The 13,870-nt window shown below is 51.2% G+C and overlaps 1 protein-coding gene across 2 annotated transcripts; it reads left to right on the plus strand.

The window, feature by feature from the left end:
• The first annotated feature begins 216 nt into the window (after positions 1-216).
• On the plus strand, positions 217-11,857 carry TVP23B (trans-golgi network vesicle protein 23 homolog B). Of its 2 annotated transcripts, none has more exons than XM_039914136.1 (7): positions 217-270; positions 3,549-3,631; positions 3,900-4,044; positions 6,412-6,501; positions 7,596-7,727; positions 8,906-9,034; positions 10,735-11,851. In XM_039914136.1, the coding sequence occupies exons 1-7, from the start codon at positions 259-261 to the stop codon at positions 10,759-10,761; spliced, it is 618 nt and encodes a 205-aa protein (XP_039770070.1). In that variant the 5' UTR covers positions 217-258; the 3' UTR covers positions 10,762-11,851.
• Positions 11,858-13,870: the final 2,013 nt, after the last annotated feature.

A 13,870-nucleotide genomic window follows, 5' to 3' on the forward strand; every position in this document is an offset into this window, starting at 1 on the left:
CACCACTATCTATTTTTATTTTATTATGATGATGATCATCATCAGGAGTAGCAGCAGCAGGGGGCGCTGTCCATAGCGAGCGCTCTACCAACAGGCTGGAAGGGCTGAGGCGGGGCCGCCCCTCACCTATTACGCCGGTTCTCATTACGCGCCGGCCCGTGACGTCACCCCAGGGGGCGGGGCCGCGGAGGGGGCGACCCGGAAGTGGCGCGACCCGGAAGTGGCGAGACCCGGAAGTGAAAGGGTCAGGGCGCGGCCATGTTGCGGCAGGTGAGCCGGGGGGCGGAGGGGGGGGCAGCAGCAGGGGGTCCGGGAGCACCGGCCGCCGGGGGGATTTTTTTGATAGGAATAAATGAAAGAAATGAAAGAAATAAAGGACAGAGCATCATTACGGTGTCTGTGCGGCGCTTACTCCGGGCCAAGCGCTCTGCTGGGGGTGGGGCGGAGAAGCAGATGGGGCTGGGCGCAGGCCTTAGCCTGGGGAATAAAAATAATAAAAAAAATACTAATAGTAGTTTTTGTTAGGCGCTTGCTATGGGTCATGCACTGGGCTAAGCGCTGGGAGAGAAGCAGATGGGGGCTGGACGTAGGCCCTGGCCTGGGGAATAATAATAATAATAGTTTTTGTTAAACGCTTACTATGGGTCATGCCCTGGTCTAAGAGCTGGCAGAGAAGTAGATGGGGCTGGACGCGGGCCCTGGCCTGGGGAATAATAATAATAATAATGTTGGTATTTGTTAAGCGCTTACTATGGGTTAGGCACTGGTCTAAGCGCTGGGAGAGAAGCAGATCAGACTGGATGCAGGACCTGGCCTGGGGAATAATAATAATGATAATAGTTTTTGTTAATCGCCTACTATGGGTCTAGCACTGGTCTAAGCGCCGGGGTGGAGAAGCAGATCGAGCTGGACGTAGGCTCTGGCCTGAGGAATAAAAATAATAATAATAATTACAGTAGTATTTGTTAATCGCTTACTATGGGTCAAGCACTGGTCTAAGCGCTGGGGTGGAGAAGCAGATCAAGCTGGACGTAGGCTCTGGCCTGAGGAATAATAATAATTACAGTAGTATTTGTTAAGCGCTTACTATGGGTCATGCACTGGTCAAAGCGCTGGGAGAGAAGCAGATCGGGCTGGATGTGGGCCCTGGTCTGGGGAATAATAATAATAATATTGGTATTTGTTAAGCGCTTACTATGGGTCAGGCACTGGTCAAAGCGCTGGGAGAGAAGCAGATCAGACTGGATGCAGGACCTGGCCTGGGGAATAATAATAATGATAATAGTTTTTGTTAATCGCCTACTATGGGTCTAGCACTGGTCTAAGCGCCGGGGTGGAGAAGCAGATCGAGCTGGACGTAGGCTCTGGCCTGGGGAATAATAATAATAATTACAGTAGTATTTGTTAAGCGCTTACTATGGGTCATGCACTGGTCTAAGCGCTGGGAGAGAAGCAGATCGGGCTGGATGTGGGCCCTGGTCTGGGAAATAATAATAGTAATAGTAGTATTTATTAAGCGCTTACTGTGGGTCAAGCACTGTTCTAAGCTCTGGGAGAGAAGCAGATCGGGCTGGATGCAGGCCCTGGCCTGGGGAATAATAATGATGATGGTATTTGTTAAGCCCTTACTATGGGCCAAGCACTGTTCTAAGCGCTGGGAGACAAGCGGATCGGGCTGGACGCAGGCCCTGGCCTGCGTAATAAAAATAATAATAATGATGGTATTTGGTAAGCCCTTATTATGTGCAGAGCACTGTTCTAAGCGCTGGGGGGCTACAAGGTCATCAGGTTGTCCCACGTGGAGCTCACCGGCTTCACCCCCCATTTACAGAGGAGGGAACTGAGGCACAGAGAAGTTAATAATAATAATGATAGTATTAGTTAAGCGCTTGCAATGGGCCAAGCACTGTTCTAAGCATTGGGGTGGAGAGAAGCAGATCGAGCTGGACGTAGGCCCTGGCCTGGGTAATAATAATAATAATATTGGTATCTGTTAAGCGCTTACTATGGGCCAAGCACTGTTCTAAGTGCTGGGGGGATACAGGGTCATCAGGTTGTCTCTCGTGGGGCTCACAGGCTTCATCCCCATTTTACAGAGGAGGGAACTGAGGCACAGAGAAGTTAGTAATAATAATAATAGTATCAAGCGCTTACAATGGGTCAACACTGTTCTAAGCGTTGGGGTGGAGAGAAGCAGATTGGGCTGGATGCAGGCCCTCCCCTGAGTAATAATAATAATATTGGTATTTGTTAAGCACTTACTATGGGCCAAGCACTGTTCCAAGCGCTGGGGGGATTCAAGGTCTTCAGGTTGTCCCACGTGGGGCTCACAGGCTTCATTCCCATTTTACAGAAGAGGGAACTGAGGCACAGAGAAGTTAGTAATAATAATAATAATGATAGTATTAAGCGCTTACAATGGGTCAAGCACTGTTCTAAGCGCTGGGAGACAAGCAGATCAGGCTGGACACAGGCCCTGGCCTGGATGATGATGATAATAATGGCATTTCTTAAGTCCTTACAATGGGCCAAGCACTGTTCTGAATGCTGGGGGGTTACAAGATCATCAGGTTGTCCTACGTGGGGCTCACAGGCTTCATCCCCATTATACAGAGGATGGAACTGAGGCCCAGAGAAGTGAATAATAATATGAATCATGATGGCATTTCTTAAGGGCTTACTATGGGCCAAACACTGTTTTAAGCGCTGGGTGGGAGAGAAGCAGATCGGGCTGGACGCAGGCCATGGCCTGGGTAATAAAAATAGTAATAATGATGGTATTTGTTAAGCCCTTACTATGGGTCAAGCACTGTTCTAAGCGCTGGGGGGATACAAGGTCATCAGTTGTTCTACATGGGGCTCACAGGCTTCATCCCCCATTTACAGATGAGGGAACCGAGGCACAGGGAAGTGAGTAATAATAAGAATAATGATGGTATTTGCTTTGGGGTGACATCGAGTCGCATTTGGGGAAGCAGCACGACCCAGTGGCTGGAGCACGGGCCTGGGAGTCAGACGGACCTGGGTTCTGATCCCGGCTCCCCCACTTTGCTGCGTGACCTTGGACAAGTCACTTAACTCCTCTGCACCTCGGCTACCTCGTCTGCAAAATGGGAATGAAGACCGCGAGCCCCTTGTGGGTAACTTGTGTCTACCCTCTGCACTTAGAACGGTGCTTGACACATAGGAAGTGCTTAATAATAATAATAATAATAATAATAATGTTGGTATTTGTTAAGCGCTTACTATGTGCAGAGCACTGTTCTAAGCGCTGGGAGAGATACAGGGTAATCGGGTTGTCCCACGTGAGGCTCACAGTAAATCCCCATTTTACAATGAGGGAACTGAGGCACAGAGAAGTGAAGTGACTTGCCCACAGTCACACAGCTGACAAGCGGCAGAGCCGGGATTCGAACCCATGACCTCTGGCTCCCAAGCCCAGGCTCTTTCCACTGAGCCACGCTGCTTACTATACCATCCTCACTATTATTATTATTATTATCATCATCATTACTCCGGGTGATGGATCAATCTCCCTCTTGGTCCAGGACAGCAACGAAGACACAGAAGACGTGTCCCTGTTCGATGCCGACGACGATGCGGCCCGGCGGCCGAAGAAGTCAAAGATCAGGTAAGAACGTAAGCGGATTTGGGAGCCCGGGTCGGCTCGGCCCCAGACGGGCAGACGCTTTGGTCATTTCCAGAGATAATGTGCTTTCCTGAAAATCACAAATGATAGAAAAACCGGTTTAGTCCCCCAAACGATCACTCGCCGTTCTGTTTCAAGAACTCGGCCTTGCTTTAAAAGAACGGAATGACTTTTTTACCCGTCACCCCCGAAGCGCCCCGGGTTTCTCCTCTTTGCAATTTCATGGTTCGATTTGTGCTCTCGCCTCCAGACATCCAGTGGCTTCATTTTTCCATTTGTTCTTCCGAGTGAGTGCCATCATTGTTTATCTCCTGTGCGAACTGCTGAGCAGCAGCTTTATTGCCTGCATGGTGACGATCATCTTGTTGTTATCGTTCGACTTCTGGGCCGTGAAGGTAAGCCCAACTGCTTGCGTTTTTAAATAAATTTGAGAATGACTAGACCGGGAGGACCGGCCGGCGGGGGGGGCTTTTTTGATAGGAATAAATGAAATAAATAAAAGGAATAAATGACAGATCATCATTACGGCGTGTGTGGAGCGCTTACTATTATTATTAAGTGATTATTAAGGTGCGTTTAGCGTTCAGAGGGTTTGGGGATTCATTTCACCATCTTCAGCGGTGTCGATTGATTCCTAACTGTGTGCAGAGCATTCGTTCATTCAATAGTATTTACTGAGCGCTTACTATGTGCAGAGCACTGCACTAAGCGCTTGGAATGTACATATCGGTAACAGAGACAGTCCAGAGCACTGTACTCAGCGCTTGAGAGCATAATGCTTCAGAGTGGGTAGGAATGTTCTCCGTCCACAAGGAGCTTGCAGAGTAAAGGGAGAGAGACGGAGGGTAATATAAAGAAATGAGTTTTTGATATTTGGCCAAGCAGTCCTCTTGCCTTCCTTGGGGAGAAGCAATCCCAGTAATAATTCTGGCACTTTGTCTTTGCCTGGGTGAGTGAGGCGGGAGAAATATTCGGTGCCTTTGTACATCTGGAGGCTGTGGAGCTCAAGCGGTGTGGCCTAGCGGACGGAGCACGGGCCTGGGAGTCAGAGGACACGGGTTCTAATCCTGACTCCGCCACTTATCTGCTCTGTGACTTGGGGCAACTCGCTACGTATTTCCTGTCCACCCTTGGACTTAATCCGAGTCCCATGCGGGACAGGGACTGCGTCCAACTTAATTAACTTTTATCTACCCCAGCGCTCAGAACAGTGTTTGACAAATAGCGCTTCAGAAGAGGATGTTAGGTTGGGGCCAATAATAATTATTAAAGCTACTAATAATAACCATACTTATGGTATTTGTTAAGCATTTACCGTGTGTCGAACACCGTCATAAACCCTGGATAGTTGTAAAGTAATCAGATTGGACCCAGTCCCTGTCCCGCCAGGGCCTCGCAGACTAAGTCGGAGGGAGAGGGCTTGAATCCCCATTTTATAGATGAGATAACTGAGGCCCAGAGAAGTGAAGTGACTTGTCAGGGTCACACAGCAGGCAAGTGGCAGAGATGGGATTAGAACTCAGGTCTTCTGACTCCCGGGCCCTCTCTTCGCTGCTTCCCAGCTGCATCTTGTCCTCAAGGGAACTCTCCAAATTAACCAACGCTCTAGCCGAGTTGGTGCGCTGGGGGAGCGAGGTAAGCACGCGGCGGTGCCGTGCATCGCGGGGAAAGGCGCACGCGCCGTGGGTTAGAGCCGTGGGGCTGGCCCCGAGGAGCTACCCTCTCGCCCCACCGGGATGCCAACCGAGGCCCGTCTGTGGGTCGGCCGGTGCCCCCAAAGACCCACCTCCCACTGATCCCTGCAGCGAGGCTGTTGGTGGGGCCGGTCTGAGCCGGAGAGCTCTTAACGCCGGCCTTTAGTAAGCGCCGCCCAAAAGTGAAGTGCGGCACACTCAGTTCTTCCCTAACGGGAGATCCCCCTGGGCGTTTTGGGCAGCTCGCCACGGAAACCTAAGGAACGTCCTTCCGACAACGGGCCTCCGAAGTCTAGAGTGCGAGGAAATGGGGCGGGTGGTGCCAACGGAGACTAGTCCCCGAAGTCTCCTTCACCCGCCCGTCCCTGGCCTCGGGGGGGCTCGCCATCAAGGGGGCCCGCCTACAGAAAAAGGAACAGTCTTAGCTCCAGGGAAACAGCACTCTGAGTCCCATTTCCACCGGGAGGGAGGAAAAAGTTCTCCCCGTAAGGCTCATCCTGACTTGGGCTGTGAGGGAAGCTGCTTCTGTGCACGAAGCTGCTTCTGTGCACTCTCTGGTCGTGCGGAGGGTAGGGTTGTCCTGACGGCCGGCAGGCAGGGGCTTCCCTTCCCTCCGGGGAGTCGGGTTCGAGGCCATCCATTCTCCAGCCCCGAGAGCGGAGCTCGGAGGCCCCGGCCTCCGCCTCCGTCCTTGGTGTGGCAAGGTCAGCCCTCGGCTCCTGGTGGGATGATGCCGTAAGGCCCGTGGGACGCTAGGTTTGGAGCGGAGGATAACTAAGAAACACATCCAAAGAACGTGGGCAAAAGCCTGGATACTAGAGGGAGAGAAGTGGAAGAAAAGATGGAGAAGAAAGGTAAAAAATTGGGGGAACCCTGATTAATATCTTCGGGTGCCCCGGCAGGATCCTTCTCCCCCTCCCCGGGACAACCCCATCCAGGAACCATCTGCTGGGCAGGCAGGGAGGAGAGGAGTTTGTAGTTGTTGGATTATTTCCCCGGAGATTTGGGCCGACGGTGGTTCAGATGATTTCTCTCTCTTTTTTTCTCCGATCGTTACCACCCTGCCAGAACGTTACAGGAAGGCTGATGGTCGGCTTGCGGTGGTGGAACCAGGTTGATGACGACGGAAAGAGCCACTGGGTTTTTGAAGCCCGGAAGGTAAAAGCTGCTCCGCCAACCTCTCGTAAAACTGGTCGAGCTCGAGGAGGGTCTGCAGGGGGCCGGGAGGGTTCAAAGGTTTAGAGGCCTGAATCCTTTCAGGAGAGCTGGGCAACCTAGGCCGAGCACTGGACTAAACACTGGGGCAAATGCAAGATACTCAGGCCCTACAGGGGAAAGTCTAAGGGGAGGGAAAGTAGGTATTGAATTCTCAATTTACAGTTGAGTAAACTGAGTCTCAGAGAAGGTAAGCAACTTGACCAAGGTCACACAGCCAGCAAGCAGTGGAGCCTGGCTTAGAACCCATGTCCTCCGACTCCCAGGCTTGTGCTCTTTCTACTGGACCATATTGTTTCCGTAGCTGGAATTGAGCATCAGGTGAGGAGCATATTGTCCCCGCCACCTAGTTAATAGAAGTAATGGGACTTACTGGGCGTCCACTGTGTGCAGTGCACTGTTCTAAACGCTCGCATGAGTTTAGCAGAAGTAAGAGAGACACTCCCGCCTCTCTAGGAGCTGATGATCTAATGTGGGAGAAAGACGTGATGGTATTTGCAAACGGGGGAAACGGAATTGCGGGTAGGGGCTAGCGGCCAGGGCTCCCAAGCCATCAGTCGTGGATTAGAGCCTGCTCCGGTGAGCTTTAGCTTTGTCCCGTGGAGATCTGGGTCAGATCATTTCTCTTTTTTTTAAATGGTATTTTACTATGTGTCAGGCGCTGTTCTAAGCACTAGGGTAGCTAGTCAGGTCGGAGACGGTCCCTGTCCCACATGGGGCTCACGGTTTTAATCCCCGTTTTACAGATGAGTTAACTGAGGCCCAGAGAGGTCGAGTGGCCTGTCCGTGGTCACCCAGCAGACAAGTGATGGAGCCGGGATTAGAACTCCCAGGTCCGTTTCTAGCCACTGGCCCACGCTGCCTCTCTGTTTCCATTGGAAGATTCCCAGTAAACAGTATATCAAGCGGATGCGGTTCCCCGGATCCTGGGTCCGAGGGCGGATCAAGTTCTGCACTCGCATCCCGATGGCGGCTCCTCGCCCCCCACGAAACAATGCGATCACCAGACAGAGTGTTGAATTCCAGTTCTCTTTTAGGTGTCTGCCCAAGGGAAAAAGAAGGCCTCAGAAGCGGAGTCCCGGATCTTTTGGCTAGGGCTGATCACCTGTCCCATCATGTGGGTGGTGTTCGCCTTCAGCGCCCTGTTCTCCTTCAAAGTGAAATGGCTGGTGAGCTTCGACGCGGTGACGGGTTGGACTTGGTGTGGGCTTCGGGCCCTCTCCTGGGGGTGCTTGGGTCGGCGGGCCCCCCCCGCACCTTTTTCGAGCCGGAATTTCGAATTTTCCCATCCCGAGTCTCACTCTCACCATTGGCTTTAAAGCAGTCCATCCTCTTGCCCCCTCCTACCTCACCTGGCTACTCTGCTACTCCGACCCAGCGCGCACACTTGGCTCCTCTAACGCCAACCTTCTCACTGTACCTCCGTCTCGTCTGTTTCACCGCCGACCCCTCGCCCACGTCCTGCCTCTGGCCCAGAACGCCCTCCCTCTGCAAATCTGACAGGCAGTTACACTCCCCGCCTTCAGAGCATTATCGAAGGCCCATCTCCTCCAAGAGGCTTGACTAAGCGCCCCCTTTCTTCTTCCCCCGCTCCCTTCCGCATCACTCTGACTTGCTCCCTTTGTTCTCCTCCGCCTCTAAGCCCCACAGCACTTATTTACTTATCTGTAATTTAATTAATTTCTTTATATTAACGTCCGTCTCCCCACCCTCTAGACTTTAAGATCGTTGTGGGCAGGGAATGTGTCTGTTTATTGTTATATTGTCCTCTCCCAAGCAGTACACTGCTCTGCCCACAGTAAGCGCTCAGTTAATATTACCGAATTGACAAAAAAGACGACCCCAGAGTTTCCAGTCAAGGCCGAAAAGCCCCCCGGCTTGACTCTCTGGCCCGTTATCTCTTTGAAACCTGTCCCTTCCCTGCCTCATCATCCCCCACTCGTAAATCCCTGTCCAGCCCCGTGCTCAAAATAAGTCGGCACTCCCGGTTCTGAGCTTATCTTGTGGGCAGGGAACGGGTCTGCCAGCTCTGTTGTACCCTCCCAAGCACTTGGTAAAGTACTCCGCACACAGCGCTCAGTAAACAGCAGTGATGGATGGATTGATTGGGCTGCTCTGCCATCTAAGCCCTCAGCTCCTCTCCCTCGTGCCTGTCCGGCCCCCTGGCCCCACTCTGGATCCAGGCCCCCGAACCAGGACCGTCTCCCGGGGGAACCACGGGAGCCCGTGCGGCGTCTCTTCTGCCCTGGCTTCCGCGGGCCCGGCCTCGTCGCCCGGTTTGGAGCAGCGGGGCAGTGGAGCGATGAGTTGGCCTTTCTTTGTGGTGATGTGCGGTTTTCCTCCTCAGGCCGTGGTGGTGATGGGGGTGGTCCTCCAGGGAGCCAACCTGTACGGCTACATGAGGTGTAAAGTGGGCAGCAAAAAGAACCTGACCAGCGTGGCCACCACTTACCTCGGAAAGCAGTTCCTGAGACAAGTAAGACGGTTTCCGCCCAGAAGGGCTTCCTGGTTGGAAGCGGAGAATCCCGCCCTCGGTTCGGCCCGTCCGGTGTCTCGATGGTGCCCACCTAGTGCCCCGATAGTGTAGAATTCTGTAGGTGTGAGGTTTCGTACCTCTCAGCCTCAGTTCCCTCATCTGTAAAATGGGGATGGAGACTGTGTGGGGCATGGACTCTCCAACTTGGTTAATTTGTATCTACGCCAGTGTTAGTACAGCGCCTGGCACGTAGGAAGTTCTTAACAAAAGCCACTTTAAAAAAAAAAATAATAGTATGAGGAGAACCTGGCACTATAGAAGTGCATCATAATAGTACCCTGAATTGGTACCGCACTTTTATTTTCCCTGGGCACTCGGAGATCCATCAGTTTATTTTATTGTCTCAATATTTCTGAAGAAAAGAGGAGGGTGGTGGTGTCATGCCCCTTTCTCACGTGAGAAAATGGGGCCCAGAGAGGTGGTGCCTTCGCCCAAGGAAGGACAGCGGGACGGAGGCAGAGGAAGGACGAAAACCAGCTCTTCTGGCTCCCTGCTCCGGGCGCCTTCCTCCAGACGGCAAACCGCACGTATCAAAAACCGGTTTTCACCGTATTTGCTGAAGGGGAAAATTTAGCTCCGAACCCAGTTTTGGTTCTGTGTGGGGGTAGCGTTTTTGGGAGAGGTTTCCAATTCTTTCCATTGCCTGTTTGGGAAATGGAGCAAGCTTCAGAACCAGCACGGACACTTTATCATCATCATCACTGCGGTCTTTGTTAAGTGCTTTACTGTGTGCCAAGCACTGTACTAAGCACTGGCTTTGATAGAAGATATTTGGAGAGAACACAGTCCCCGTCCCTCATGGGGCTCACAGTCTCAATCCCCATTTGACAGATGAGGGAATTGAGGCCTAGAGAAGTGAACCGACTTGCCCAGGATCACACAGACAAGTGGCGCAGCCGGGATCAGAACCCACATCCCTCTGACTGCCAGGCCCGGGAGTCCAAACATCTGGGAAAATTCACCTGGGACAGAGTGCCAAACACGTATCCAGCAGGCAGGCAGTCGGTGGCGGGTAGATAGGGCTGCCTGCAACTTAGGTTTTCCCACTGTAACGGTAACCGCCGGATTGAGGGAAGCTAAACAGGCCATGCGAGCTAGTTCTCTTTGTTGGCAACCACGAAAGCACTCGATCGCCTTGCCCCCGCCTACCTCACCTCGTTTCTCTTCTTCCTACAACCCAGCGCAGGCACTTCAGTCTTCTGGTGCTAGCCTTCTCAGTGTGCCTCCGTCTCGCCGCCGACCCCCAGCCCATGTCCTGCCTCTGGCCTGGAATGCCCTCCCTCCTCTAATCCGACAATTACTCTCCCCCCCTTCAAAGCCTGATTGAAGGCGCATCCCAGACTGAGCCCCACTTTTTCTCGTCTCCCTTCTGCGTCACCCTGAATTGCTCCCTTTGTTCCCCCCCCCCCCAGCCCCACAACGCTTATGTACATCTCTCTCATTTTATTTACTCGCGTCGTCCCCCCTTCTATAAGCTCGTTGTGGGCGGGGTTGCCACTATTGTTGTATCGTGCTTTCCCACGTGCTTATTACAGTACTCTGCACGTAGTAGGCGCTAAATAAATACGACCGAAGGGATGAGTGCTGGCTGGGAATGAACTGGGTCGCTCCTCTCTAATGCTGCTTCATATCCCCAGCAGACGACTCAAGACAGCGAGACATCTTGAAGACCGAGGGAAGCGCACGGATCCGCTTTTGGCCGACAACGAAGGGATTGCCCCGATTCTTCTGGACCTGTACGGGTGGCTGTAGTGGGGCTTTTTTGGCGGACGGGGGGTATGATTTCTTCCCATTTCCCAGTTTAAGTTGTTTTAAAGAACTACAGGCGCGTTGGCCTCGGTTGTTTTTCACGGCAGATTTTTAGTTTTTGGAAAATTTGGACTTTAAGAGCTCTAGTGGTGGAAGTATAGAAATGACTCAAATTTTGCTTGATCTAATTTTTTAAATGTGTGTGTGTGGGGGGGTGGGTGTGTGTAAATGCACACATGTGCCCACGTTAGGGTGTGTTCATGTGCAATATATGCTCACTCACATACAATTGTATGCCCTGAAGGCCTTTTGATGGAAAAGTAACCTTAGAAAAAAGAACCTTTTCAGGCCGTCAGCTTAAGAGAACACCTTGAATCCCAGTTCCTTTAGAGGAGGGGAATTTTCTTCAAATACCCAGAACTGGCGTTAAAGGCTGGCTGACCGGTTTTCCACTCGCGGGGGAGTTGAATACCGCACGTACCCCACGAAAGTACTTCTTGCTGTAGACAACAGTGTGTTTGGAAAATGCAGTTGGAGGTCTCCACAGACCCCATGGGCGCCAAACAAATTCTCGCTATCTATATCGATCCTCTTTTGGGACGACCCGCGGATCTAGCGGAAGCCGCGAATGACACGGGAAGTTCAGTTGCGCGTTCCTCGTCTCACCCTCCAAGGGGCCGATCAAGATTTGGTTGTCTCAAGGGCCTGTAATCTCCAAACCGTTCAGGAGGGTGTTATATTTATGTTAAGGGATGAACCCTTAAATGTCTGACATACGAGACGCTTGGAGGGCGTGTCTTATTTTAATTATATTTTCTGTTCGTGAGAATGATGGGGACTTGTAAATCACAGGTTTGGGTTTCAGGTGTTTCTTATAATAAAGCAATATATTTAAACTGTCCACTGTTTTGACCTATAAGCTCTGGCACTGTAAATTTTTAGGATTCTTTGGAACAATAGATCCTTTTGTAAATATATTTATAAATAAAATTAAGCTTGGTCTAATCAGACAAACTGTCCTTATTAGAGCGGTGGCAACTGACGACGAATCAGGCAGCCGACGGTATTTACTGAGCGCTTATGGGGTGCAGGGCGCTGTACTAGGTGCTCAGGGTACAGTAGAGTCGGTAGACACGGTTCCTGCCAACAAGTCAGCAAGCCTCTTGATTCACAGAATATCACCCCAACCTGGTGGTCACTGGATCAGGAACCCTGGCATTTTGGGTGGGGGTCAGGGAGCGGAGGAAGGTGTCTGTCGGCAGAGTGGTGGTTCTTCTGGAGTTTGTAGGGGTGGGGAAAGCTGTCTCTTTGTCAATTAGACAATTAGAAAATGTAGACAAAACACCAGAGAGCCCCCATGCCCTTCCCTTCCCCGACCCCGACTCGTGCCCGGGCCCGATGTTTAGCGAAAGCTGAACTCAGATGTGCACTATCACCGGGGCTTCAGTCGTTTCACTTCGAACCCCCTGATTACGCGAGCGATTGGAAGTCCGCCCCCAACCACCGCCATCCGTGAGCCAAAAATTCATCTCCGGGACCGGGGCTGAGCATCTATTGGATTATAAACATCTCAGGCCGGATCCTGTCCTCCCTCTGATCGAAGAGCTCGGTGAAACCCGGCCATCCGCACGCGGTAGGGACGCCATCGATCCCGCTGTAAAATAGAGTCTCCTCGGGCTCCCAGAACTTCCGGTCTGGGAAGGATCGAAGCCCGGCTGCCACGGAGCGCTTTTGAATCTGGGCAGCCGGTCACGACTGCCTCGGGTCCGTGTCCTCGCGCGGCCTAGAGATGCTAACACTCCGGCTTTCATTTCTCGCTTTTTCCTCTGTTGCCCTGGGATTCCAGTAGGGCATCTAATAAAGGATTTTCCAGATGGTTCTCGTCAGACCCTCCTTGTGTTCGGTGAGGGGGGTTGGGTTTGCCGCCTGGAAAAATATTCGTGTGAGTGGAGCAGACGGAAACAAACAAACATCTAGCAAAAGTATGCGCAGAGCTGAGCTGTTGGGGACACCCAAAATAGGACATTTATGAGGTTTTATGAACTTAGCCAATGAAGAGTATCCATTGAGCACCTACTATCTGCAGAACACTGTACTGAATGGTCGGAAGAGTACAGTAGAGCGGACTGGATCCCCTCTCTTAAATTGCTTACAATCTAGCAGGGGAGGCAGAGATAAATTCCCGATAGGTAGTAAAAACGATAAAGTTAAGTGCCTAAGTCTCATTTATTCATTCAGTGATATTTATTGAGTGCTTACTGTGTGCAGAGCACTGTCCTAAGTGTGTCCTGCTGTCTGGCCACGGGCAACTCACCCAGTTTCTCTTTGCCTCACTTTCCTCATCTGTAAAATGGGGATGAAATACCAGTTTTCCCCACACTCAAACTGTGAGCCCCCTGGAAGGCTGGGACTGTGTCTGACTGTGTATTACCCTGTATCTACCCCAGCGCTTAGAACAGTGCTCTGCACATAGTAAGCGCTTAACAAATACCAACATTATTATTATTATTACCTGATTATCCCTGATAGTATCTATCTCAGGGATTAATACAATGTTTTTTGCTCATTGCAAGCACTCTTCAAATATTATTATCAATAATAATGAGCGTAGAGACACGGAATGAATGATATTTTAAAAAAACAGTCCAGGTACTGGGCTTGGATCTGGAAGCTCAGTTTGGCTTTTGGCTGATCCAAATCCCTTTTCATTTCCAAGCGCTTAGTACAGTGGTCTGCACACAGCACTCAATAAATACGATTGAATGAATGAATGAATGAATTCCAAGCTCAAGACGAATCGACCGTGGCCAGTGTGAGATTAAATGATTAATAACACGGCTAAACCTGGACTTTGTTTTTCTTTTCCAGTGCAGCGACCAGCTTCTGCAAACGTTGGGATAGCGAAGCTGATGGGCATCAGCATCGAGTCGTTTTAAGGCAATTCAAATATGAAAAGTTCCTTTGCTGGGTATTTTTAATTTACCTAGAAACACTGAAAAACTGAATTCCCACCTCAGATATTCCATA

Source organism: Ornithorhynchus anatinus, chromosome 15 (genome assembly GCF_004115215.2).
Source record: "Ornithorhynchus anatinus isolate Pmale09 chromosome 15, mOrnAna1.pri.v4, whole genome shotgun sequence".
Lineage (NCBI taxonomy): Eukaryota > Metazoa > Chordata > Mammalia > Monotremata > Ornithorhynchidae > Ornithorhynchus > Ornithorhynchus anatinus.